At 47.5% G+C, this 25,226-nt stretch overlaps 1 protein-coding gene and 1 pseudogene across 1 annotated transcript in view; one reads left to right on the forward strand and one right to left on the reverse strand.

Moving 5' to 3' along the window:
- Positions 1 to 14,880, forward strand: part of LOC120592470 (cAMP-dependent protein kinase catalytic subunit PRKX-like) — a 26,657-nt gene extending 11,777 nt beyond the window's left edge. The window contains 5 exon segments of the mRNA XM_039850175.1: positions 3,511 to 3,606; positions 5,942 to 5,999; positions 8,903 to 8,980; positions 9,455 to 9,604; positions 10,692 to 14,880. Coding sequence (XP_039706109.1) covers positions 3,511 to 3,606; positions 5,942 to 5,999; positions 8,903 to 8,980; positions 9,455 to 9,580 — 358 coding nt within the window. The 3' untranslated portion in view covers positions 9,581 to 9,604; positions 10,692 to 14,880.
- Positions 14,881 to 23,096: 8,216 nt separating this feature from the next.
- On the reverse strand, positions 23,097 to 23,215 carry LOC120592477 (uncharacterized; annotated as a pseudogene).
- Positions 23,216 to 25,226: the final 2,011 nt, after the last annotated feature.

Raw genomic sequence — 25,226 nt, forward strand, 5'->3', positions numbered from 1 at the left:
TCTGTCTATCTATCATCTATCTATCTTCATTATCATCTGTGTATCTACCTATAAATCTATATATCTATCCTATCTATGTATCATCTCTCTATCTACTTATCTACCTATCTACCTACCTATCATCTATCTATCCATCCATCCATCCATTCGTCTATCTATCTATCTAATCTATCATTCTCATGTATGTATGTATATATGTATAATGTATTTAACCTATTTATGTATCTATCATCTATCATTGTATGTATCATCTCTCTATGTATCATCTATCTACCTATCTATCTACCTACTTATCTATCATCTATCGCTTATCATCATCTATTGTCTATGTTTTATCATCTATCATTCTATCATCTATCTATCTGTCTATCTATTTATCTATCATCTATCATCATCTATCTACCTATCTACCTACGTACCTACCTTTCTAACTACATACCTAACTACCTACCTGCCTGTGTACCTACTTATCTACCTACCTACCTAGTCTTTTGAGTTTTCCATTACTATTTACTCAAACATTTCTAGCACAGTCCTTGATATGTCCCATAGCCCAGGAAGTTCCCAAGCCAAGACAAAAGTTAAAATAAATTATGCACAGGGTCAAGCCATGGAGAAGGTACAACAGTTGTAAACACACACCTGTGCTGATCAGCTTCCTGTCAGATCTTTTCCTGCTGGAATTTTATGGACCGCTAGAGGGCAGGATTGCCTGACATAATCGACTCCTGGTGTCCAATGATTTTAAAATGGAAGGCGAGCTCCTGTGTTTTCTGCTTTGTCTTTATTACTGGGATAGAATATCATATTACGGAGCATGACAATATGCGATATTAGTAGTAAAAACAATGTTAGAACATAGTACAGCGCCAAACATAATATGGATGGAATATAAGAGAAAATTATTTTAAAAGAATTAGAAAAGAATCAAGTAAAATAGCATTAGAATATAATGTTAGGATATATGAGAATTTTCATATTAAGATTACTATATAAATTATTAATAGAATTACTAGAATATTATTAAGATACAATGTTTCGACTATTAGAATGTATTAGGATTTTGGAAAATGGAATCTTTTGTTATTTTAATGGAATGGTACCGATAGGATATGTCTAATATCCTTATGAGATGTTAGGAAAACACTATAACATAAGCAGAATCTGGCATATTACTGGGTCCCATCGTCGCAACAATGGACAGCAAGTAGTTAAAACTCCCATAGCCGACGGCACCGTTCCACACGAGGCCGCGAGCTTCTGTCCACGACAAGCACGTCTCCGTGTGGAGCTTTTCCAGGTGGACTTCTTGAGCGTCACCCATTGAGTGGCATCTCCGCACATGCTGCAAGCCTGTCCCACCCCCGCGGGGCATCTCGGTAGGCTTCCGCTGTCACCTGGCTCCCCCCCGAGTCTCCTCCCTGTCTCACCCCGCTGCTCCCTCTCCTGCCCATGGCGCCCGTGCCTGGCAGCAGCCTGTGGGGGGCGGTGTCCCCTCCCTCGCCAAGCCGGCCGCACCTCTAGGGGGAAGACCCAGAGCTCATTATAGGAGGCTCTGCAGTGCTGTGTGCATGGTCCACGCACCCCAGAAGAGCAGCCTGCCCTTCCTGCTTCCTGTGCGGCACCCCCCAGCCTCCCGCAGGCCGTCCCTTCGCCGGGCCCCTTGTCATCTGTTGCTCGCAGTGCAAGTTCACGTCTAACCCGACCCCGGGACCCTCCCTCCCCTGCTCCTTCGGCCACGGCCTGTCTCACCGCCTCGTAGCAGGAGCAGCAGCCATCGGGCTGTGTTTGTTGATTGACTGTGAGATCTCCAAGCCCGATCTGGAGAGTTCTCCCAGTGCCCAGTGTACAGAAAGAGGGAGGGTCCTTTGGTTCAAAGTCCTCCTGTCTCCATTTTGATTAATTAATTCTATTTCCCGTTTTCGCGGCCTTAGCAGGCTAAAGGGAGAGCCTGCCTTTATCTGTTTGTCGCTTTAATTGGCCGATTAGATCTTGTGATATAAGGAAAACCCAGCTTTCGGGGAAAGCCTGCCATGGGACGACGGCCTGAGGGCATAGCACAGGTGGAATTTTATTCTGATCCAGTGAAAATGTCTGGGACATTCCGGAACAAACCCGCTGGTGGCTTCCCCGGCGGCCCCCAGTCAGCCCTGAGTCCTCCTGCATCCACGGCCACCCCTGCAGAGTTCAGTCCCACAGATCGCCGTTCAGGAAGCAGGGAATTGGCCTGCGTGGGGAGCCACATCCGTGTGGCGCCTTACGGGGCCGCTACAACTGTTCAAAAAAAGTCATCACATTTCCACAACGTATGATCCGCACCGAGGGCTTTCTCTTGTGCGGGTCTGAGCTGTGCACGCTGACTGCGTTTGGAACTCACTCGCGAATGACAACGCGCATAGGCGTTCACAGAACATAACAACAGACTCACTCACAAGGAGCCCAGATCGAATTTTCAGCGAGAAAAAGAACCATACTTCCTCTAATTAAAAACATTCGGAGCAGAGAGCCCCGGTCTTAACACCTCGGCTCAGCTCCTTACCGTCCAGCTTAATCAGCGGCTGCTGGCTTTTCCTGTCCTACGGGCCCTGCCTGGTGTGCCACGTCGTTTTGGGTTGAGCCGTATGAAGACAGTGGTCCCACCTCCAGGTTCAACGCTCCAGAAAAGGCCTCGGGGCACCTCAGGGTTCCCTGGGACCCCACTTTGGGAACCACAGCCCTCACGCTCGAACCACTTTTCCGGACTCCTTTGCGTCCTCCCTCGGCAACACCAGCCACCCCCTTTTTCATGAGGAACCAGAGATCTTGTTATTATTATTATTTTTTATACAAATGTATCCGGCCAGGGATCTTTGAGGAAGAAGTCAAACCAGAGTGACACCCCAGTAACTCCGTCTGCATTCTCTCTCCACGAAGTCCTTCTCGTTTGCCTTGAACCCTTTTCAAAGTACCTGGCTTCCAAGGCCAGCTCCCTGCTAAAAACTTGAGCCAATAAAAGCATTTAGCTGGTAGTTTAGGGTCCTGTTTAGTTTTGTTTTGTTTTTCTCCAGTAGGAAGGAAGTTGCTTATAACGTCCGAGGCCATGTACCAGGCACTCACGGCCTGTGTCCTAGGAATCGGGGTGCAGTTGGGTGTCAGACAGAACAGTGAGGATTTCTTGGGGCAGAGCCTGCCTGGGGGGGGTGCTAGTTCTCAGATCCCTGCTGTCTACCCCTCTCCCTTCGGGCAAGGTTCATACAGCCGTCCTCGCAGGGTGTAAGGGGGGTGAGACTTCTGACGCCTCACGAGCAGTCACAGGAGCTGCTCACGTGGTTTCGCCGGGCTCCTCCTCGCAGAGTCATGCTTCGCCTGTTAGGGCTGTCCCCCGCCTCCGTGTCCCCCCCTAACGTGTCCCCAGCGCGCGAGGGACCCGTGCGTCGAAATCCCTTACGTCCTGCCTGTGTGAAGCAGAAGCAGCCACCCTGACGGCGTGGGGGGTTTCCCGCTAGAGACACGTGTCTGTTTTTCCCACAGTTTCCCTCCGTTTTTCGACGACAATCCATTTGGCATCTATCAAAAGATTCTCGCCGGCAAAATAGATTTCCCCAGACACTTGGAGTTCAACGTGAAGTGAGTAACCGCTCCCCGCACCTTTGGGTGTTCTCCTTTTATTGTTAAAGTGCCTGGAAAATAATAATAATAATAATAATAATAATAATAATAATAATAATAAGGACAGTCCCGGCCTCTGCGGGGCAGGACACCGAAGCGCGTTCATTGTCCAGTGCATTCGTTGTCTTGAAACTATTTTGGACAGTCACGCGTTTCCATAGACACGGAGGAGGTGTTCCTTACTGTGCTTTAGTGAAGCGTCCCCTTTCTGTGACTCTTGGCCCTACCGTGTGCCTTTTGAGATCAGGGACGTTTCCACTTAGCCCGTGAAAGTATTTCTATCATATTTCGTGAGCAAGGCCCGTTTTGTCGTTGGAAGGAGCGTCCCCGGGGTTAGCAGAGTTTGATCTTTCTTGCCCGCTTCGATGACCCCCATCCTCAAAGCCCTTTGTCGTGCTGAAATTTGGGGCCGGGAGCCTGTCGCCTCCAGAACCGCTGCCTTGCCTCACTGTGCGTCCGTGGGCTTGGCTGTGCCTTTCCTCACACGTGTGGCAACGGGGACAAAAACAAACAGTGAGAATGAGCTTTTAGTTCTCAGGTCACCTTCCTCAGTCGGGTCGGTTTTAGCCCGTCTACACCTTCAGGACTCTGCTTTCCTGCCTGTTTCGCTGTTTTTCCCAAGTGAATTGATGGGGTGCGCTCACCCCCGTGGATCAAATGCTGTTCATTCCTTGAGGTCAGAACTAAACGTTTCTCTCTGTCTTTTTTTTTTTTTTTTTTAAACATATCCTATGGAAATGGACTTCTGGGAAAACTAGTTCATGACGGTGGACCACGTACTGGGGTGACTGACCGTCCCCCGTTGCGTTTCTCCGTGGTGACCGTGTCTGCCTTCATCCGGAGGGTCTCGATTTCAGAACAAGGCAGTGTTTCTATCGGCTTCTGTGGCTGGCACGTGTGTTTGACACACCAGCCGGATTTTGAACGATTTAGCAAAAAAGTGAACGAGGCTCCATTTAAAAGCAGAGACCTAGAAGGGACCTCCCACCCCACGAACGGTAAGACGGCGAGGTGGACGCAGATAGAGCACTGCGAAGTCTATTTGCTGCAGACAGAAATGAAAAATAGAATATAGGATTTCTCTCCCAGGGTCCAAGCCCCGTCTGAGTTGAGCGACACTGTTTCAGATGCATAGCACAGGGCTTTCGAAATTGAGTTACGTGTTTATCAATAATCTGCCAATGGTTCGATGGGATTAAAATCAAGTCACGACCATGGATAGGTGTTCCAGTTGCCAGCACCTAGAATTCACCCACAGGATGAGAACATAGATGCTTCATTCTGCACAGAGGACCACTTGGGGCGCTCTGTCCTCGGAGCTCTGACTTAGGTGTTGCCATCACGTGCGCCAGGTGACATAATCGTGGACTGTCCCTTGGATTCTTGCATTCAGCCTCTTGTAGAGTCTCCAAAGTCTTAGTTCAGAAGATCATCGGGTTTATCTGCCTTCCTCTTGCAAGGAGTGACATTGACTCTTCCAAGAGACCTCCCCCAGAGAGAGGACAATCCGTGTATCTTAGGTCATTGATTGAGACATTGATGTGACATCCTCATTTATAGCGATATATTGGGCAGGGCTGTGACATCGGGTGGAAATAGAGGTCTTCCAGAAACAGACAGAGCACACCTGAGCCCTGCTGGGGGAACCAGGTGCCAGGTGTCTCTGCAGTGACGTTGACATTCTTCGTGAGATTATACGTAATGGAAGAGGAAGGAAGAGGCTTGGGGCTTGCTGCCAGCTGGGTAGAGCTACTATCTCCCGGTGTTTCTTCGAGTCTAAACGTGTCTGATCAGAGAGAGAGAAGCCAGCTGGCCCCACGGTGGTAAATCTGACCTAGAATTTCATCCGCAGAGGCACTGGCGGCAAACACATACCCTGGCCCAGGATCGAGGTGCCCACTTCACACACCTACCTGGCTTTGCCGTATTGGGGTGGCCCCTTGGCTCTGCCCCCTGGCCCATCCTTCCAGGACGAGGCCGTTTTGCGAGGCTTGGCTCTTGTATTTTAAGTCACCCTTCTTTACCTTATAATCCCAGTGCAGAGGCTTTGAGTGCAGGCGCTCAGTAGGGCCAGCGCTGGCGCATAATAGGGAAAAAGGAGAAAACACAGTCCCCATAGGCAGGTCACGCAGCACCGCCTAACCTGCTTAGAAATGCACGCTTGATGGTGCTGAGCCAACAAAGAGCCCGAGCGGCCGTCCCCGTAGGTGACTTGTCCGGCCGTTGACGTGCGCTGTCCCTTGGGGTCTGAATCAAGCTGCCAATGCTTTCTCTTCCCCTTTCCCCCAAACAGAGACCTCGTGAAGAAACTCCTTGTCGTCGACAGGACCAGGCGCCTCGGGAACATGAAGGTAGGTGCTTCTGTCCTGTATCCTAGGTGGCTTCCGCGATGGGTGCCCGTCACCGGACACCGGGCAGTTCCGCCTGTCGGTGGACACGAAGGCACAGTGTTTACGCAGAATCGTCAGCCGCATTTCAAATCCGAATTTCAAAATCCAGGCGGGTCGACGCCCCATCTCCTCCTCTCTCCAGACACACAAATGGCTCAACAGTGACCTATAAGCGATTGCTTATCGTTTTGTGCATTTATCTCTATTTTTTAAATAGCGTTGTCGAGGCACCATTCACGTACCTTACAGTTTACCCACATAAAGTTATGCAGTCTCATGGCTTCAAACACATTATCCACACTGTGCGATCATCATGACATATGGTTTTAAAGAATATTTTCATCACCTCGATAAGAAGTCCTACACCCTCAAACTAACTTCCCCTCATGCTTTTAGTGTTTCTGCACGAAGGAACCACTAACCTACCGGGTCTGCCTTGCTGCATTCAGCATCATGTGTTCGAGGCTCACCCACGTTGTAGCGAGGGTCATGCCTCCTTTTTTATGGCCGAGTAATATTCCACCGCATAGATGGACTGTGTTCTATTTGTCTGTCCATCGATTCGATGGACACTTGGGTTGTTTCCAACTTCTGTTTTCTTGTTAATTATCATTATTTTAGGAGTTGTGCTTCACGGGCGACTTTCACAAACTTTTCATGGGGCAGGAGAACTGTGTTTATGGGGCGGACCACTGCGTAAGTGGTATCGTGTCTTATAGTTAATGAACCAACAGCGATAGTATTTCTGCACTGTGTCCTAAGCCAGGATCTGTCCCTGTGTTCTGGGGTGCCTGGGGTGCTTAGCGTAGCTTCTGTGTGCAGGGCCCTCCCTCTTGGGTCTGCTATACGCACTGTAGACCCCGAGGGCCTGCGCTTGGCCTACGGCAACCTTCGACTTCCCCTTCGCCCCGTATTTCTCACCTTACGATTCACCGTCCTGACGATCAGCCCTGTGCCAGCCTCGATGGGCAGTGGCCACCTCCATCACCTGTCACTGTCGCACCTTGCTGTCCTCGTCTGCTTGGTAATGCTTATTTCGGAGTGTTTCTCCCCTTTCTTCCCAAGTGTAGCCATTGTGCCGAATGCCTTTATTTTTATGGACACCGCTCTCTCCTTCCACACATGGAAAATTTCTAGCCGAATCTTCTCTGTCTTCCTTTCTTTCTTGTTTACATTATCTATATCTATACGTCTAGCTAGCTTGCTATCAACTGTCATCTCTCTATTTATCTATCTATCTAGATCATCTTCAATCCTGTCTATCCATCCACCTATCTCCATCGTCTCTATTATCTTTTTGTCCTTTGTCATCTCTATCGTCTATCATCTATCTTTTATCACCTGTATGATCTATTTGTCTGTCATAACTATCATCTACTATCTATCACCTATGTATGTATGTATGTAGGTATCTATCTATCTATCAATCATCTTTATAATCCACTTATCTATATATGTATGTATCTATCTATGTATCTATCTATGTACCTATATATAGCTACCCATCTATCCTGTCTACTGTTTGTCTGTGTATCTATCTATTTATCTATCTATCTATCTATCTATCTAATCTATCTATCTATCAATCATCTCTATCATCCACTTATCTATATATCTGTGTATCTATCTATGTATCTATCTATCTATCAATCATCTCTATCATCCACTTATCTATATATCTATGTATCTATCTATGTATCTATCTATGTATGTATCTGTCTATCTATCTATCATCTATGTAACTAACCATCTATCTATCTGTTATCTATCTATCTTCTATGTACCTATATGTAGCTATCCATCTATCCTGTCTACTGTTTGTCTGTGTATCTATCTATCTATCTATCTATCTATCTATCTATCTATCATCTGTCTATCTGTGTGTTTCCACATCGTAACACCTTAGCATCTGCACTAGACTTCAAACTACTTGAGAATGAACTTCAGGTGTCACCCGCCTTCTGTCGACTTCCCTCAGGGTTCCTAACACGCAACAGATATTTGTTCTTTGACTTCAATGTCGGCGGAAAGTATATATATATTTTTTTTCCAGTAAGAAAAGAAGAAGCGTTGTCAAAACAATAGGATTAGAGAGAAAAAAGAAACAGTTCAGACCCCTGTTTCTTCCCTTTTGTGGTTATAATAAATGAGAATTTTCCCTTTAGCTGGCGAAAGAGAAGTTAAAACTTTAAAAATTATGAACTGAGATCCTTTTAAAAAAAAAATCGAGTTCAAATCCACTGGCTCCGATAGTACAGGATTCACGTGTTTCTTTCTTACGACTTCCAGCACTGAATTAATTTTAAAAGTTGCTACGAATACAGCAACAAGGGACAAGGCCATCGTCCAAGGCGGAGAAGGTGGGAGGGACTCTCAGAGGTGTCAGTTGGTGTCTGCCGGCCGGCCGGCGGCTCCACACCAGACAACGAAGTGGAGGGACAGTCACGCAGGTGGTTAATCAGAGGCAACGCTGCGTAGTTGTTACGGTCTCTGATCTGGGACTTCCTTCAAGGCTTGGTCCCGTGACCCCCTTGCGGGGTGACACACAGCACTTTCTATTTATTGAACTTCAGCTTGCGTGTCTGTACGATCAAGGGGTTGGACGGCACAGGGCATCATCGAGGTGAAAACAGGTGACGTACTTGGACGTGGCCGTCTGTTGACTTCCATGCCGGGAGGTTGACGTGTGATTACACCTCAGCCTTCGGTGGGGCGTAGCACACACGTCACCGTGGTGGCTGCTTGTTGCTCCTGTAAAGAGAAGCCAGTGCCACGCGCTCCAGGGCCGGGCACTCTAAGCATTTGTGTGTGTGTGTGTGTGTGTGTGTGTGTGTGTGTGTGTGTTCTGTGTGTTTCTTTTGAAGAACGGGGCAGACGACGTGAAGCGGCATTGCTGGTTCCGTGCGGTGGACTGGGAGGCCGTGCCCCAGAGGAGGCTGAAGGTATGGCGCGCGTCGGCGGGCGACCCCAAACCCACATCCCTGGGTGGTCCATACCCAGTTACTTCGCACAGTGCGGCCCATCCCCTCGAGCCATCGATGCGCCGCGTTCCCGATGCGGTCAGCGTCTCGGCGCCGCCGGACCGGCGCCGGGGCCGAGCTGACACCCCAGCTCTGGCAGTGGGACTCGTAGAGCACGGGCTCCCTCCCTCGCTAGCCCCACATGACCGCGACGAGTCTGGTCACCCCACTTTCTAACGGGGAACGGTCAGTGCCACGTCACAGATAAAAAGCGTGTGCCTGCGGTGAAGCTGGTAGAGTCGATGGCAGGTTTCGTGGGGGTCATTGTCATTGGGCCGGAGGACGTGTGTGGTAGGTGTCCTGCACGGACTTATCGTGTGGAGTCAGTGGAGATGTGCTAAAAGGCGGACACCGCGTCCTTCTAACTGTGCCTCTGTGCTTTGCTCGATGTCGTAGCCTCCCATCGTGCCCAAGGTGTGTGGCGAGGGTGATACCTCCAACTTCGAAGCGTACCCCGAAAACGACTGGAACACGGCCCCTCCGGTGTCACCCAAAGACCTGGAAGTCTTCAAGAACTTCTGAGGACAGGAGTCCGCCTCTGGGAAGGTACCCTTATGCTTTGAGTAGTTAACACAGTAGGGTTGACAGGACCCCATGTCAAGCAGATACCGATGACCGAGTGGGACTTTTGTCACCCATTCGGACACGAGCCATGGAGCAGATAGAGAGGGTCCTTCCAGGCGTCAGCCTAACAAACACCCCGGGGGTGTCGCTCAGGGGGTATGGATGGCCTGGAGTCATCAGCGTCACCTCCAGGATGTAAATCCGCAAACGTGTGTGTCTGCCGGGGCCGAGTCAGATCACGTAAGGAAGACCCCTAGGGCATTTGTGTGTGCCTCAGTGTTCGGGAGGCACACCGTTTTTCTGTTGCTTGTGGTTTTCTGTTTGTTTGTTTGTTTGTTTGTTTGTTTGTTTGTTGCTGAGAAACCTTGAGTTCTTGCGTTATGACAACGCTGAGTTCCAGGGCGGTGTCCTCACGTACTGAAACTACCGAGTGTTTTCAAAAGGGTTCTTTTGGGTCCCTTGTTGTTAAAATGTGATCGTATGGAATTTGCTGAAATTAAAAAAAAAAAAAAAAGATTTTGAGCTCATCGTGTCCTTGAACGTTTGACGGTCTGAGACTCTGTAACTACGGAGCCTGTGGCTGCGAGACGCAGGTCGAGTGTTTTCCACATTGGGAGCGGCTCGAGGTCACGCGCTGGTACCACGCGGGCGTGACATCGTCAGCGTTGCTCGTGGCGTGGGAAGGAGGGCGTGAGGACAGCGGGCGAGGACAGGGGCTCCGCCTCATTCTGCCTTCGACTCTAATCCACGAGACAGTGTTTGTCTTGCCACAAACCCTGTCGAAACGGAAACCATCTTTGCTTCGGCCGTCGATCCTCTTCCGTACCGTGCGCGAGGGGGAGACGGTGGGATAACTCGATGGCTGAGGACATCACATGACATTGAACCCTCCCTTCGAGACCCTTTGCGCTGTCTCACGAGGCACCGACCCTCCTTAGAACCCGAGCCTGTGGCTCTGTGCGACGAGAATCGTCCGAACAGTTGGCTCGCTTTTGCGTCGTTACGAGCAACACGCCATTTACCCATCTTGTTAGAAACTAACCAAACGCTCTGTCTTCTTTCCTCCCAGAAACTGGAAGAGTGGAGCCTGCCTGGGAAAGATGCTGCGTGGATGCAGAGCCGAAGGAGTGCGTTCTTGCTGTGTGTGACAGGGACGGCGCCACACTTACGCACTGTCGTATGGAGACGGGGTCGCCAGCGGGCCTCCTGGCACCTGCGTTATTTTGGCAACTGGAAATGCGTCCCCTCCTCGGCTGCGCCTTCTCCCAGAGCGCCAGGCTTCGACTGTGATGCCTTGTTTTTTTTCTCACCGACTCAACTTTCTAAGTTCGAACCGAACGTGCACATGCATAACCACAAACTGCGTGCGTGTGTGTGTGTGTGTTTGTGCGAGTGTCTGCGCGTGTGTATTAAAAAACGGTATGTGTGTTGACGTAACTGTTCACGCTTTGCGGAGCCTGTGACCCTGAGTTTTCAGTTTTGTTTTGTTTCGCTTTTTAAGAATTTATGCTCTTCGGGACAAAAATCTAAAAAGGAAGATGTGTGCTTTTTTTTTTTTCCTACTTTCTGTGCATTTTTCGTTATTCATGAAGAAAACGTCACGTGACATTCTATAGCTAACATCTTTAAAGCTTTATATCTGGTGATTTTAGGTCTAGAAACCAAAAGGAAGGGAAAGAGACGTGGGTTTGAATCTTAGTCCGAGAATGACCCGTGACCATTCAAGTTATCTAAGGAGTGAAACAGTCAAAAAACTTTTTTTTTCTCCAAAATTTCATATCGCAGGAAGGATACCTATTAAAATGTCTCACACACCCGTCCCAAAGCTAACAGATGAGTCGACATTAGCTGAGTTGCACAGACGACCTTCGTGCAAAGCTTTCCTTCTAATTTTCATCTGGAAAAAGTAAGAAAAAAATGACCCGCAGGACGTCGGCTTTCATCGTGGTCCATGGAATGTTGCTCATCTCTGCTGCGTTTCTTCTCTCTTTGCAAACGGCCAAGTTGAGTCTGTGCGGCACACTTCGGTCTCATGGTTGAGGTCACACTCGAGCAGAGGGACCCGTGTGGGTGACGTGTCTTCTTTTCGGACCCGCTCGTGAAGACGGCGTGACAAGCATCCTGCGAATATTTGCTCTCAGGACCGGCAAGGAAAGCGAGTCGCGGAGTTGGCCGCAGCGGACGTGGCTCTGCCCAGAAACGGGACACTGGCCGATGTCCCTGGAGTCTGTGCTGTCCCCGTGTTTCAATTCCTTTGCTACTCTCCTGCTTCTGCTTCCTGAGTGTGAACTTTGCTGTCCGAACCCCAAGGGGCCACCCGTTCCCCGCTGCCTCCGACTCGGCCGGAGAAGCAGAGCTGCCCAAACCCGCCGTGTGTCCACACCCGCGGGGGCCTGTGCGTTGGAGAAGTAGGTCCCAGGGCCTTCGATGACGACAGGGCTCCGACGTGGAGAGCTGCCGTTTGGGGAACTCATGCTTTTTTATTAAAAAAAATAAATACATAGAAACATGTCAAAGGAATGCCTTCACCTATGAGATCCGCCCGGGTTCCACTGACGAAATAACCAGGCAAAGGCACTGTGTGTTCGAGAACGAAAATGACCAGAACTCACACCCACAAAAGCTCTAAAGCACAGTGACGTCCAAGAGCAGAATCGTCCCTCCCTCTCATCCACGACCTAGTCTTCAGATGGAAAGCGACTCGGGAGGGGAGCGTGAGCACGGAATGCCGCGAAATAAACCGTTTACCAGGAGGGACTCGGTGAGAAGCCATCTCCAAAGGGCACGCTGCACACGTGTCCCCACCGAACCGTGTTCTCAGCCTGTCCTCGGCCACCGTCCTGTCTGATGTGAGCAGAAGGCCACCGCCGGCTAAAACTTGAGCAGCTTCTGAACTGTTTTGTCACTAACCGTTAGCTTACACCGACAAAGTGACTTTTCGCACTGAGATGTGGGCGTAGAAAGAAAATCCTATGTCATGACTCCTGACTATAAAGTAAATAATAATAATAATTACTGTTATGTTACAGCCTTCTGCTCTAAAAAAAAAGAAAACAGAAAAGAAACACCATCCTCAAACATGAAAAAAAATTCTACACAAGCATATTCACCCATCTGCATATTTTTAGGTTTAGTTCTTACTGTCCAGAATTTAATGAATGAGCCTCAAGGAAGCATGAAATGCATTGCCTTAATTTTGAACAAATCTGCCGGAAAAACAAATGTTTGAATACGTCGATGACATTATTCTTTAAAAACATCGTCATCTGCCATCACCCATTAACCATGCAACACAAACTGTAAATTAAAAGGGATTTCAAAAACACTTGGTGGTCTTAAACTCGCCTTCAACAGTCTTGCCAATTTTAGTACCTGGAGTGGCACACACTACGTGTGAACTGCCCGTGGCAGGGCTGGAAATAAGTGGTGTGACATAATTCAAGGGCCGCTTTAATCCAGATGAGCCTTAAACGCATGGGACGCTCCATGCGTATAATTGAAAAATAGTTTCCTCAGCGGGGACATTCTGAAATGCCCATGCATCTATGATCAAATATAATCAATATGCAATGTTTTGAAGAAAACTCATGGAAGTAATCGTAAAATTCAGGTCAGAAGTTACAGATTTGGTTTATGCAACATCGAGAGTTCAAAGGCTTTCTTAAATAAGACTACTATCAAAAAAGGATCTTTAAGAAGAGATATATTCAGGTGGATCTTGTCCTAACAAAAATGTCACTAGCCTGCCCCGATCTGCATCTCTAGGAAGGAAATAAAATCACGATGATCACACAGCAAGCAGATGATGCATTTGTATCGGCCGACTTCCCATGCCTTCGAGACAGAAGTCGGAATTCTCAGCGTAAACATATCTGTTGCCGGCGTTGGGCAAATCATGGTTTCTGCTGTCAATGTGACAGTAGCCAAAGAGACCCTGGCAACAAGGTCCATGTGCCCACTTTTTGCCATTGTGTTGGTTTAAGACGCCTCTTCCCATCCACGCCCAGGGAGCAGCTACACAATCACCTGTTTATAAATGTCTAGAACGTTGTGTTTCATTCTACACATCTAAACTTCAAGGCCAGCTCGCTACCAATGACAGCATCCCCAGCAGCGCTAAACGTTTGCGTGACGTGGGATGCATTTGCCTTTTCTAAGTTGACCTAAGTTGCCTCTAGATGTTGGACCTCTTTAACTGTAAACGTATGGCCCAGGCGCCTCTCTATAGGGCCACTGCCCAGGGGGAGCACGTCGGGCTATGGCAAACCCCGTTACAGCATCAAAATCCTGTCTGGCTACTTGGTTAATGGAGTGCAGAAAAACATACTTGGTTAGATTTTATTTTTTTTTTGTATCACAAGATCAACACTCACACAAGCACCTGATTCCTCTAACCGTGGAGATTTGAAATGCAATGCCTGAGTGAGTGGTTTGTTTGTTGGTTTACTGGTGGCGCATCTACATAGAGTGTCTCTTACAAGTGTTGGGTGCGTCCTGTGTACAGTAACCTGCTTTCCTGCTTCTGACTAGTTCGACTCGAGTGGACGATGTCCACTTAACCAAAACCAAAAAGCAACACACACGAAGCGCTGTGCGAATAATGTTCTTGGATAGTTCGTTGGGTGTGTGCGTGGGTGTGCGTGAGTGTCTTGGTGGCAGCGGAGTGGATGGCGGAACATTTTCATGCCGGCTTCGCTTTGCAGACCCTGTGGGACCTCCATAAAAAGGAAATGCTCACGGCGACCCGTGAATTATTGCGTTTTAAGATGTTCTGTTTTGCTTCCATTTGGTCTTCCATCTTGTGGACACATCTGTTATTTAAGTCAGAGTCCTTGCGTGTGTGTTTTAGCCGAGGAGATGTGAAGCCATCCGACCCACGGGCCGTCAGTCCTTCCTTGTCCTCCGAGGCTGTGCTGTGCTGCGGGCAGCCTGGCTGGGTCACTCAGGCGCTTCTTAGGGCTTCGTAGGATGCCACGGACACGTGACAGAGTGCCTTTGCAGGTGTGGCATGCCCCAGCAAGCCACCGCTGGCATACACATGGGGCCGTCGCAGCTTCTCGTGTGTGCAGGAGTGGGAGGGGGGAGGGAACCCAACAACAACAACAACAAAAACTGTTTCTCATCCTGTGAATTCCTTGCACAATGAAAATCACTGTGATTTGTATATATACCTTAGGAAAATTTTACTGCTGTCTAATTTATGGAATAATACTATTGATTCCAGGTTTGTTTAATAAAACTTTGTTATCTTTTAAGAAGTCCGATTACTGTGTGCGTTTTCCGTCACGGGATAAACCGTAGCTTGTCGGCTTTCATCCAGTCTAGGACTCGGCATGATTTTTCAAAATTTTTTATATATTTATTACTTATTTTTTTATTTGAGATGTAGTCGACAGGTAACGTTATGTTACTTTCAGGTGTGCCGCATGAGTCGACACGTGCATGTGTTGCCCAGTGATCAGCCACGATGAAGTCTGATTCACACTCGTCAGCACATGAGTTACATACATTTTTTTCTTGTGATGGGGACTTTCCATTCTACATCTTAGCAACTTCCAAGTATGCAAAATGGGATTATTGCATCTCTTTTTGTAAAGGCTGGACGGTAAAGGTCGTCAGTGGCATGGGACTCTGGAGCATTTCTGTAGAGTGGGTGCTCACGGGGTGACATTCCAGTTTGGGAGAGAAGGAGGCTGTGTGTGTGTGTGTGTGTATGTGTGTGTGTGTGTGTCGCACACGCACATGAGCAGATGCTTTGGGGAAAAACGATGCAAGGAGTTTTGAAGAACCGACATCGGGGGGGTGCGTGATGCTAGGTGACTAAATCCTTGTTCACCCTTTTGGCTGCCATCGAATTGTTTTCCCCTTTATGCGTTTTTAACAACACCCTGTTCAGGGAGGTCTCTTCCTTGCCTGGCACCCAAGCTCCTTCTGCATTCTCATTAAAAGGGACGTGATAACTTTGTCCCAAGAAAGTTAAGGGTGGTCCGTGTCAACCGGTGTGTCTCAAGTGTTGCCCGCAGAGAAAGAAGGGCATCCCATCTTCAGAGCGCCCCCTACCTGCAGGACAATGAGCTACGTGCTTTTACAGGTCGACGTTATTTTATTGTCCCGTGCTAGTTCCCCGTTATCCGCAGGAGATAGGATCCGTGACGGCCACTGGTCACCTCAAACCATGAATGATACCAAATTCTCTCTATAGATAATACACATCACATTTTTTCGTACACATATATACTTTTTTCACGGAAAGGAAGCACTTTATAGCTTCTCCGTGGCATGTGCAAATTGCCAGCATCTCTGCTCTTGCATTTTGGGGCTATTCAGAACAATAAGGATGACGTGGACACAACACGGCAATCCCGTGACAGTCGGTCTGAGAACCAGGGTGTCCAGTAACCAGCAGGCGAGGAGCGTCCACAGCGTGGAGACGCTGGACGGAGGGCTGAGTCACGTCCTGGACAGGATGGGGTCCCAGGTTCTATCATACTGCTCACGAGGGCGCACAATTCAAAACTTATGAATTGTTTATTTCTAGAGTTTTCCATTTAATATTTCAAGACCATGGGTGACCTCGGGTAGCTGGAACCGTGGGACGAGAAACCACGGGTAAGGGGGGGCTCGTGCGTATTCGACGTGACACTGAGTACGTTTAAGGCGTCCAACATGCTGATTTGATACAGTGAGATGTCACACAGGGTCGCCAGCTACTCTGTCGGGTCCTATGACTGTCATTTTCATGACGAGAATAATGAAGTTCCGGTCTTACTTTGATGATTATAATACAGTATTGTTGTTTATCTTCGCCGTATCGTGCATTAGATGTCGGAATTCATTTATCTATTCATTGCAGCTTTGTGCACATAAACAACATCTCTCTTCCAGCACTGTATTCATTTTTACGAGTTTGGTTGGGGTTTTTTTTCTGTTTTTTGTTTTTTCAGATTCCACGTATATGTGAGATCGCCCAGTCTTTGTCTTTCTCAGACTTATTTCGCTGAGCATAACGCCCTCCAGCTTCATCCAGATCATAGCAGATGTCAAGGTTTCCCTTTTCCGGGCTGCATAGTACTCCGATGCACATACACACTGCTCCTCTATTCATTCGTCCGAGAATGAACGCTTAGGTCATTTCCATGTCTTGACTGTCGGGCGTAACGGCGCGGTGAATGCGGGGGTGTAGCATTTCTTAAACCTCCGAATCAAAATCACCGTGAGACGCCGCCTGACCCCTGTCCGAACGCACGGCTCTTACCAGAAAAACAAGAAATCGCCAAGCCTTGGCAGAGACGTGGCCATGGGACTGCAAATGGGTCCAGTCGCTATTTAAAACCGTATGGCGGTTCCTCAAAAAAATAAAAAAAAAATAAAAATAAAATAAAGATAAAACTACTTTTTGACCCAGCCATTCTGGGTACACTGTTAACACTTAATACTTAAAAATACTGTGAAATAGGATATCTGCCCACTTTAAAGGCGGCGAGGTGGAGGCCAAGGCCTCACAGCTCATAAATCACGCGGCTGGGATTTGAGCTCTGTCTGGCTCTGCTCGTTTCCACGGCCACGTAAAGTTCCAGCAACAGAAATACGGAGACACTTCTGGACGCTGGGCAGCACTGCCAAACTGAGGCGGACCCACAGTGAGGGGACGGATTAACAGAATTCGATGTCTTCCTTTAAGGCAGAAAAGCATCATCTCCTTAAACCCGGTAGATGGACCCTTTTGAGAGTCTGTTTTGTTTATTTTAACGGGCAAGTTGCCTTCCAAAGTACATGCCAGGGAGCATTTTACAAACCTGTGAAGCTACAAGCTCGGATCATTTTTGTATTTATTTTATTTTTTACTGTGGTAAAAAGTGCAGCATGAAATTTTACCCTTTTAGCAAAATTTAAGTGCACAATACAGTTTTGTCAGCTGCTGGCACGGTGTCGTCCAGCCGGAGTCCACACTGGATTCATCCCGCACAATCAAGACTTTGTACCCCTGGAACACTGAGTGATCCCCCCACCCCCGCCAGCCACTTCCCCTCTCTTCCGCCTCTGGCACCCCGCACCGAGCTATGGCTCAAATCAGAGAAGCGAGGGACCTGACCGTCTGGGTCTTAAATTTCATCTCGAATGTTTTCAGTTCTCGAGAACATCAGGGAGGCTACACCCAAGCGCTCCTATGTCGTTATAAACATCTGGCTACGCTTCTGCTGCACAGTCAGCTTGTTACGGTCCCCTGGGGAGGGGGGGGTCCACGTCTCCGAGAGCCACAGGCCCAGAAACAGTTCTTAAAGATCACAATGCGTGTTCAGGCCGTTTAAAACCAGTGCCTTGCATAAAAAGGAAAAGAAAAAAAGTCGACAAAGGGCAAAGTTTAAACGGTGATGTCACCCCATTGAGAGGGATGTGAGCCAGCCAAGGTTACAGCGAGCTCTTGGCCCTCACGCATCCTTCCTCTTGGCCTTATTGTTGCTGGAAGGGATGAATAAGTGACCAAGATGCCTGAAGGCCAGGGGCGAAATGTGGAGGAGGCCTCTGCGGGCCCTGGGGCCGTCCCTTCCTCTCCGCACAGATGTTCGGCTGCCTCTGCTCCCCCTGGGGTCTTTGCTCTTTCTAAGCCAACGCCCCATCCACCCCCACTTCTCTTGAGAGAAGCAGCCGCGATGATCTAATATGGAAGACGTGTCAGGACTCCGTCTTAAAAAGAGCCGGGGCTTAATCAGAGATCCCGAAAGCCTTGTTTTCCAATCCCTCAGCCACGGCCACGCAGAGGGATAGAGCGGGCGTCTTTGTCGGAAGCATCCAGAACTCATAAGCACACGTGCCCGCACCCGGAAGCACGTGAGAAAATTCGTAGCGTGCAAATAGCATCCTCAAGTACGACCTTATGAACACCGAGAGCACTGAAGTTGTGTTTCACATGTTCCTTTCACGGTAGCCGCGGCTCACGAAATTGAAGGCAGGACCTCACCCTTGGGTCTCGCTGACCGTCGGCCGAGCACTTGTCACAAACACGTCACCGACTGCTCTGAGTCCCTTCCCTTTGCACATCAAGGCAGAGACGGGTGTGTCGGTGAGTGACTCGAGAGGGACGAAGCGTCTCCGGCGTCCGCGAATTCACACCTGGACTGGTTTCGTTGGTATTTCCAGGGTTCACGGTGACACTCAGCACCTCCCGGCTAAATATGGCTTTTTAGATGACGTTGATCCATGGCCTCTGCCATGAGAGGGGTGCTATTTTCCTGCAGCTTTGCTCCAACTCTGTCAATTTCTACTTTAATTTCCTCGCTAAAAAAAAAAAAAAAAGAAAAAAGAAAACAGAAGTCGGTCCAGCTTTTTTTTTTGTTGTTTTATTATTGTTTTTACAACTATCTTATTACTTTTTTTTTTTTTTTTTTAGTAGAATGGCCATAGACATCGTGAGTCGCCGTGATCTTTTACGATGACAATGGATGCCAGTTGGACGGCTTTCCCTTTTTTTTCTTACGGCGGTGGAATATGTTCGTCAGCTCTTGGCAGCCGGGGACAGGCGGGCAGCCCCTGCGTCGAACTTGTCCAATTCTCGTCGAAGGTCTGGATAGGCGTTGCGGCTTTTGATGCCGTTGAGTGTTCTGTTTTTAGAGAGGGATGAGGTGTCGCTGGAGCACCGCGGGCCTGTCTTAACTCTTTCCGATGGGACGGTCTGCCTCGGTCCCTTCAGCATCCAGCTCGCCCCGCTCAGGCCTGCAAAACTCTGACCTTCTGACCGGAATCTACCTGTGTCTCCATCCGAGTCTCTTATTTTGTCTCCTGGATCTGATTGGACTATTATTGCCTGTTATTTTCTGTCGCTCGGTCTTCACTGAAAGTCTGCTTTGTATTCTGTACTTGAAAAAGAAGAAATTCCTTAAGTAATGACTAATAATTCCAGGCTCCCCACATAGTGGTAGATTTATGCTTTCTACGCAGGCAAAATAGATGCTGATAACCTACTTTAAAAGATAACCTATTTTTTCTTTTGAGGGGCATGGTTCATCCCTTCAAAGTGTAATAAGGACTATTTCGAATAAGTTCGTTACTCAAAACGGTTTTAAGGATTGTAAGATTTCACTCGTACAATTAGCATTGTAACTAGTGTCTTGAAATCTGAAAATAAGTCTTAAACAAATCATGGAAATAAAACCTGCTTAATCGTGGATAAATTCATACACCTAGTGACATCTGTTCTGCTCTCACTTATGTAGGCTTTAGAATTGTCTTAAAGTTGATCACAATCTAGATACGCATTTTCCATTGTTCTCACTCAGCTGCTTCCACATTTATAAATATTCTTGGCTAATGACACAGGCTGAGGTTACCTGATTTTATCTTGACCTGTAGGTGTGCCAAGCATCTCAACTTGTTAAGCTCAGTCCCTGGGTCTACCTGTGGTTTTTCTGTGGCTCTTGGTTACGGCAAGAGCCCTGTTCTGCTTATGTGACAGTCTCTTCCGACGGGGAAAACCACAGACACTGCACGACCAAGGTAAATATTAAAAAGGAATTATTTCCAGAGAAAGCAAATCAGCACTGCCTGCTGTGGATACAATGGCATAAGTGACTAATATGAAAAGTCTGCCCTTCAAACAGCCTTTCTCAGCCTTGGCACTGTTAACTTGGGGCCAGATCATTCTCTGACACGTGTGTGTGTGTGTGTGTGTGTGTGCTGCAGCGTAGGTGTGTGTGTGTGTGTGTGTTAAAAAATGTGTGTGAAATCAGTTTCTAAAAAGGAATTGCTGGATCAAGAGATTCGCACAATTAATTTACGATCAGATATTGCCAATTGCCATCCAGAACTACTGTGTCAATGTATATACCCTTCCACAAGAAATGAAAGGGTCTCGTAGCCTTGTCTGCAGCGAGCTTTGCCAGGTTTTATGAATTTTGGTGACTGGATTGGTTTAAAGAAGCGATATTTCAATATTTTCAATCCGCGTTTCTTTATTCCTGAGATTTTTACATGTTTAGGTTTTGAGCATTTATTTTCAAGTTGCTCTCATTTGTACAGTTTTTATTGAGTGAAGTTCAGTGAGGTTCAAGTTATAGTCTTCCCGATTTTTTAGGGATTTTTTTTTTCCCTTGAAATAATTTAAGACTTAATAAGAAGTGACAAACATAACACAGAGTCCTGTGGACCGCTCATGCCGCCTGCACAAAGGGCAGCCTCTTTTCTGCCGTAATACATCGCCAAAGCCAGAAATGGAACCATGTAACTCCGTTTAAATTGAAAATGTTTTCCAGTTCGTTTAATTTTTTTCCAATCTGTGATATATATGTATATGTGTAATTATACTCAAAACATAAACAGAAATCAAAATTTTATTTAAAATGTTTATCTTTATGTATTTAATTTGAATGTTTATCTTCACGTATTTAATTTGCGGCTGTAATAACACATCTGTAACATATTGCCAACATTGTAACGTAATTAAACGCATGTTTTTCTGGCACTTGGATGTCACTTAGAATCTCATGGAAATTAGATCACGGCATTGTGACGCCCAGTTTGTTTTCGGGTTGTATTAATGTTTAATCCAAAATGCTAAACGCTTTGTCATTGATTGATGGCTGGAGCGTGGTAGGGGTGTCTACTGGATGGCTTTTCCCACACCGTTGACTGTCTTTTATCTGAGCGACGTACTAGCTTTTCTGGACGCCAGCTTCTCAGCGTAGCCCGACGGTGAATGTCCATTCGCTTGCCGTGCTTGGCCTCCAGGGACGTCATATTTTGGAGCCAAAGTGATGGGGACATTGTTGAAAATCCCCCCTCCGCCCCGTTCCTTCCACTCCTGACCTTCACAGCTAACCCCGTTGTCCAGAGCATTTTTGTTATCTTAGGTCATTAGGGCCAAATAAAAAGCGTATTCATGTCCGTTTTTACGAGCACCTGCTTTGCATTTCGTTTCTACATCGTCAGATGGACTTCTGCACTGTTTTCTACAACATCTGAAAGTAAATTTGCAGACAGATGGAGGCACGTCTCTGTCCTCCTTGCCGATGGCTCCGAAGAACACGGAGGTGGCAGTGAAGGACCATTTCTACGGTCCCCTCTGTGTCCGAGCGAAAGTGGGCCCCGGAAGGCATCTGTTTCCTAGATTTACATGCGGGCTGTTGGGTCTCCCAGTTTCCCTTTAGAGTTTTGAGGTAGCTTGGGGCTTATCTTAGAGGCATCCTGCGGCATCCGTGCGGCATCGGCATCTACATCAGCCCTTCTGTAGCTTGCGAAGTGTAAAGGACATCGTGCTGCCACTATTGTCACGAGCCCCTGCGAGCATGTAGAACTCTGACGTTGCGGGACACAGGCCGACGAGGTCTGGGGAAGGGGGCTGCTGGCAAACCCGTTCTCTCACGCGACACAAAGCCGTGGCTTGAAGTTCTCGTCAGTGTCCACGGTGCTCACGCTCACCCCCGCCGTGGCTGCCTTCGAGATGCCGGCAGCCTGCGGACAGGCTCACAGAGCTTCTTTCTCCTTTGCTGTCCTCTTTCGGGGGCTGGAAGAAGCCGGCTCTCTGCGTCTCTCTGGGGCTAACCGTAGCGGGGAGCGTCCTCGGTTGGTTGAGTGTCTTCGGAGCGACAAGGCTCCCTCCACGTCTCTCTCTCCCTCCCCTCTCCTGGGGCATCTGGGAGTTTATGAGGCTTCACGGAGGGTCTGTCCACTAGGAAGGAAAAAGCCGATTGGCTGGACGCCCCCCATCAGCAGCTCGTCCTTTATCTGTCTGCGTCCAGCATCTTAACTTCGAGCATTAACGCATGAACGGGAAATAGAAAAACGCCTCGCTCTCCACATTTCTCTAGATTTTCTGCTTCTATGTGCTATTGAAATGTCGACAAAGAGAACATTCCTTTGATTTCCACTCAATCAGCGCTTTAAAAAAACAAAAAACAAAAAGACTTATCTTCAGATCTTTGCTTGTGTATGACTTAAATTTTGTTTTTGCCAGTTGCTAGGTAAACTTGTTTCCCTTCGATGTGCATTTTTACGTGAACCGAGCTTACTATCTGTTGTATATTATTTTCTGCCCGTTCCTGTTAAATGTGACATCATTATTTACATTATTTATTGCTTTTCTCGGTTTTACCACCATGTGCATACCTCCCTTATCTAAAAAAGGGCAACAAAGAAATCTCTGGGCGTTGACATGATGGATCAGTTCGGCTGCTTTGAGTCTTCTGTCCTAAAAGCACTAAGGAATAAACCAATGAGAAAAAGAGAAAATACAAGAGAAAAAGTAGTTTGAAAAATAACCATAAAATGAGGGCGGGATTTGAAAATAAACCACAGTGCATAGAATACATGGAATGAGCTCTAGTCATTATGTTTTTAATGGAAAGATCCCTATTTTGAATCAAGGGAAAGTTGTTTTTCTTTTGGTTTTGTTTGTTTGTTTTGGCGAGGCAACCCTTGGTTGACCTCGCAGATTGCAAGGACCTTGTCAGCTTACAGTCCCTTATTTTTTTTTTATTTTTTATGCCTACAGCACCTGGTCTTCCTAGGCGGTCTCCCATCCAAGTAGTAACCAGGCCGGACTCTGCTTAGCTTCCGAGATCGGATGGGATCAGGCTCGTTCAGGGTGGCGTGGCCGTAGACGGGAAAGTTTTTAAGACTTAGCGATATGAGAAAAAGCAGCCTAGAAAATAATGCCTAGAGTGTGGCTGTTTCGGAGGTAAATGTGAGAAGCCTCAGAAACTGCCTTCTTCAGCACATACTCATAGACCCAAATCCACATAGAAGGTCTACGGACACACACACGGGACACGGAGGCAGGCGGCAAAGCAAAACTTGATTTATTTCCTTTTCTTCCTCTACGGCTTGAGGTTTGACAACCCCCCCAGGATATGTGTCAAAAGCCAGAATTTAAGAGGCCGTGTCCACCGAGGTGACCCTTTGACGTCTCCGTGTTTTGAGCACGTGCTTTCCTCTTGCCGAGACCCCCGACTCATAGACCCCTGCACGGTGTGTCCCCATCTGCACAGACGCCAGTCTAGGGAGAAGTGCCCGATTCAGTCTCTCCTCACCCCAAAACGGCATGTCACGTCCTGCACGTCCCCGGCATGGTCACACCAGCCTGCTTCCAGCCCGCTTGAGCGGGTGTTCGTCTCGGACTCGGGGAGAGACCACGTTTCCTTCCCGTTTGTGGCCTTGCCTGACGCATTCCGTAAATATCATATGAATCCTCTTTTGCGACCTTTTTGTTGGGTGACACCAAATGAGATGGAATACCTCCTTTTGGAAGCCATGTCATTCACACTGGGGCATGCACACACATGTGTTAGGCATTCTAATCATGTACACGAAAGGGAAGAATTGGAGGAAAAAGGATAAGTTGCAATTCTTAGAAATAGGTACAGGACGCCACTTAAATCGGAATAATTGGAAAATTACTATTATTCCAAAATTCAATCCAAATAATTATGGATTCCCGGTAAGTTTTGCAACAGTTTGCTGTGTAACCAGATAATTACAGGTTCTCAGGAATGATGACACTTCTATTTTGGCTCCCTAAAGGGAGAAGAAGAATAATTATTATTATATGATTTCATGATTTCTTTCTTTCTTTTTTTTTTTTTAAAGGGCTCTCTGATGTAAATTCTGTCAGATCATTTCTAGGGCCTATTTTGGGTTTGCAATGTGGTTCCTCTGGCATCCGTCAAAGTCCACGTGTTTTAATTTATTTCAGAATGTCCTGGACGTTGCAGGCTGCTCTTATTTCTAAAAGACACAGCGATTCCACGGCAAGCCCTCGCTCAGATGTCTAAAAGATGTGCTCTTCTTGTGATACTGTGTGGACCACACGACAGACGTTGGGGTCAGAAATGGACACGGCGTCGGGCTCCAGTGTCTTCTGAGTGTCACAGTCATTCCGAGTCAGGGGGACTCAGGGCTCATGTGCCAAAATACAGTAACGTGAAGTCTGACTCACACGCAAGTACATCATCGTGTAATTGAGGGGTTGGGGGAAGGGGCTAATAAAGCTTTTTTTTTTTAAAGCCAAGTCTAATGGAATACTTGAACAAACAATTCCTACACAATTAAGGCAACTTCAGAACAGTATTTAGCAGCCTAAAGGAACTCCAAGCGCTAGAAAACATCCTGCAATGCCATTCATCATCTCCGATGAGCTGGAGCGCACCCCTCGCCAAAAATCTCTTCTTCCCCCTTCATGGGTGTGATCAGCAGCGGGTAAGACAGAAGACTAAAGGCCGAAGTCGAAACACAGAGACCAGAACCAGAATTTTAAAGGGAACAGACCCGATCTGGAGTCTGTTCACAGGGCTGAGGTCTTTGTAGTTTTTAAAAAAGTGTTAGCTGCGGCCAAGAATGAGCCCATGGAAGGAACGCCCACACTTCTGGGATGACATGATGTAAATAAATAATTTCAACATCATCTGCAGATCCTGTAATTATTTATAATGTCTGTTTAGTGTTGGTTTTTGTAGTGCTCTGGGGACCCATCAGAGCAGGAATCATGATTCTTCTATTAGTGATTGTGCAAAGGATACACACACACACACACACACACACACACACATACACGGCCACACATATTGTTACATAAGACTATCCAGCCGAACACACAAGCCCCGTGTCTCCTATATGA

The sequence above is a fragment of the Pteropus medius genome, unplaced genomic scaffold (genome assembly GCF_902729225.1).
Source record: "Pteropus medius unplaced genomic scaffold, Ma_sr-lr_union100, whole genome shotgun sequence".
Classification (NCBI taxonomy): Eukaryota; Metazoa; Chordata; class Mammalia; order Chiroptera; family Pteropodidae; genus Pteropus; species Pteropus medius.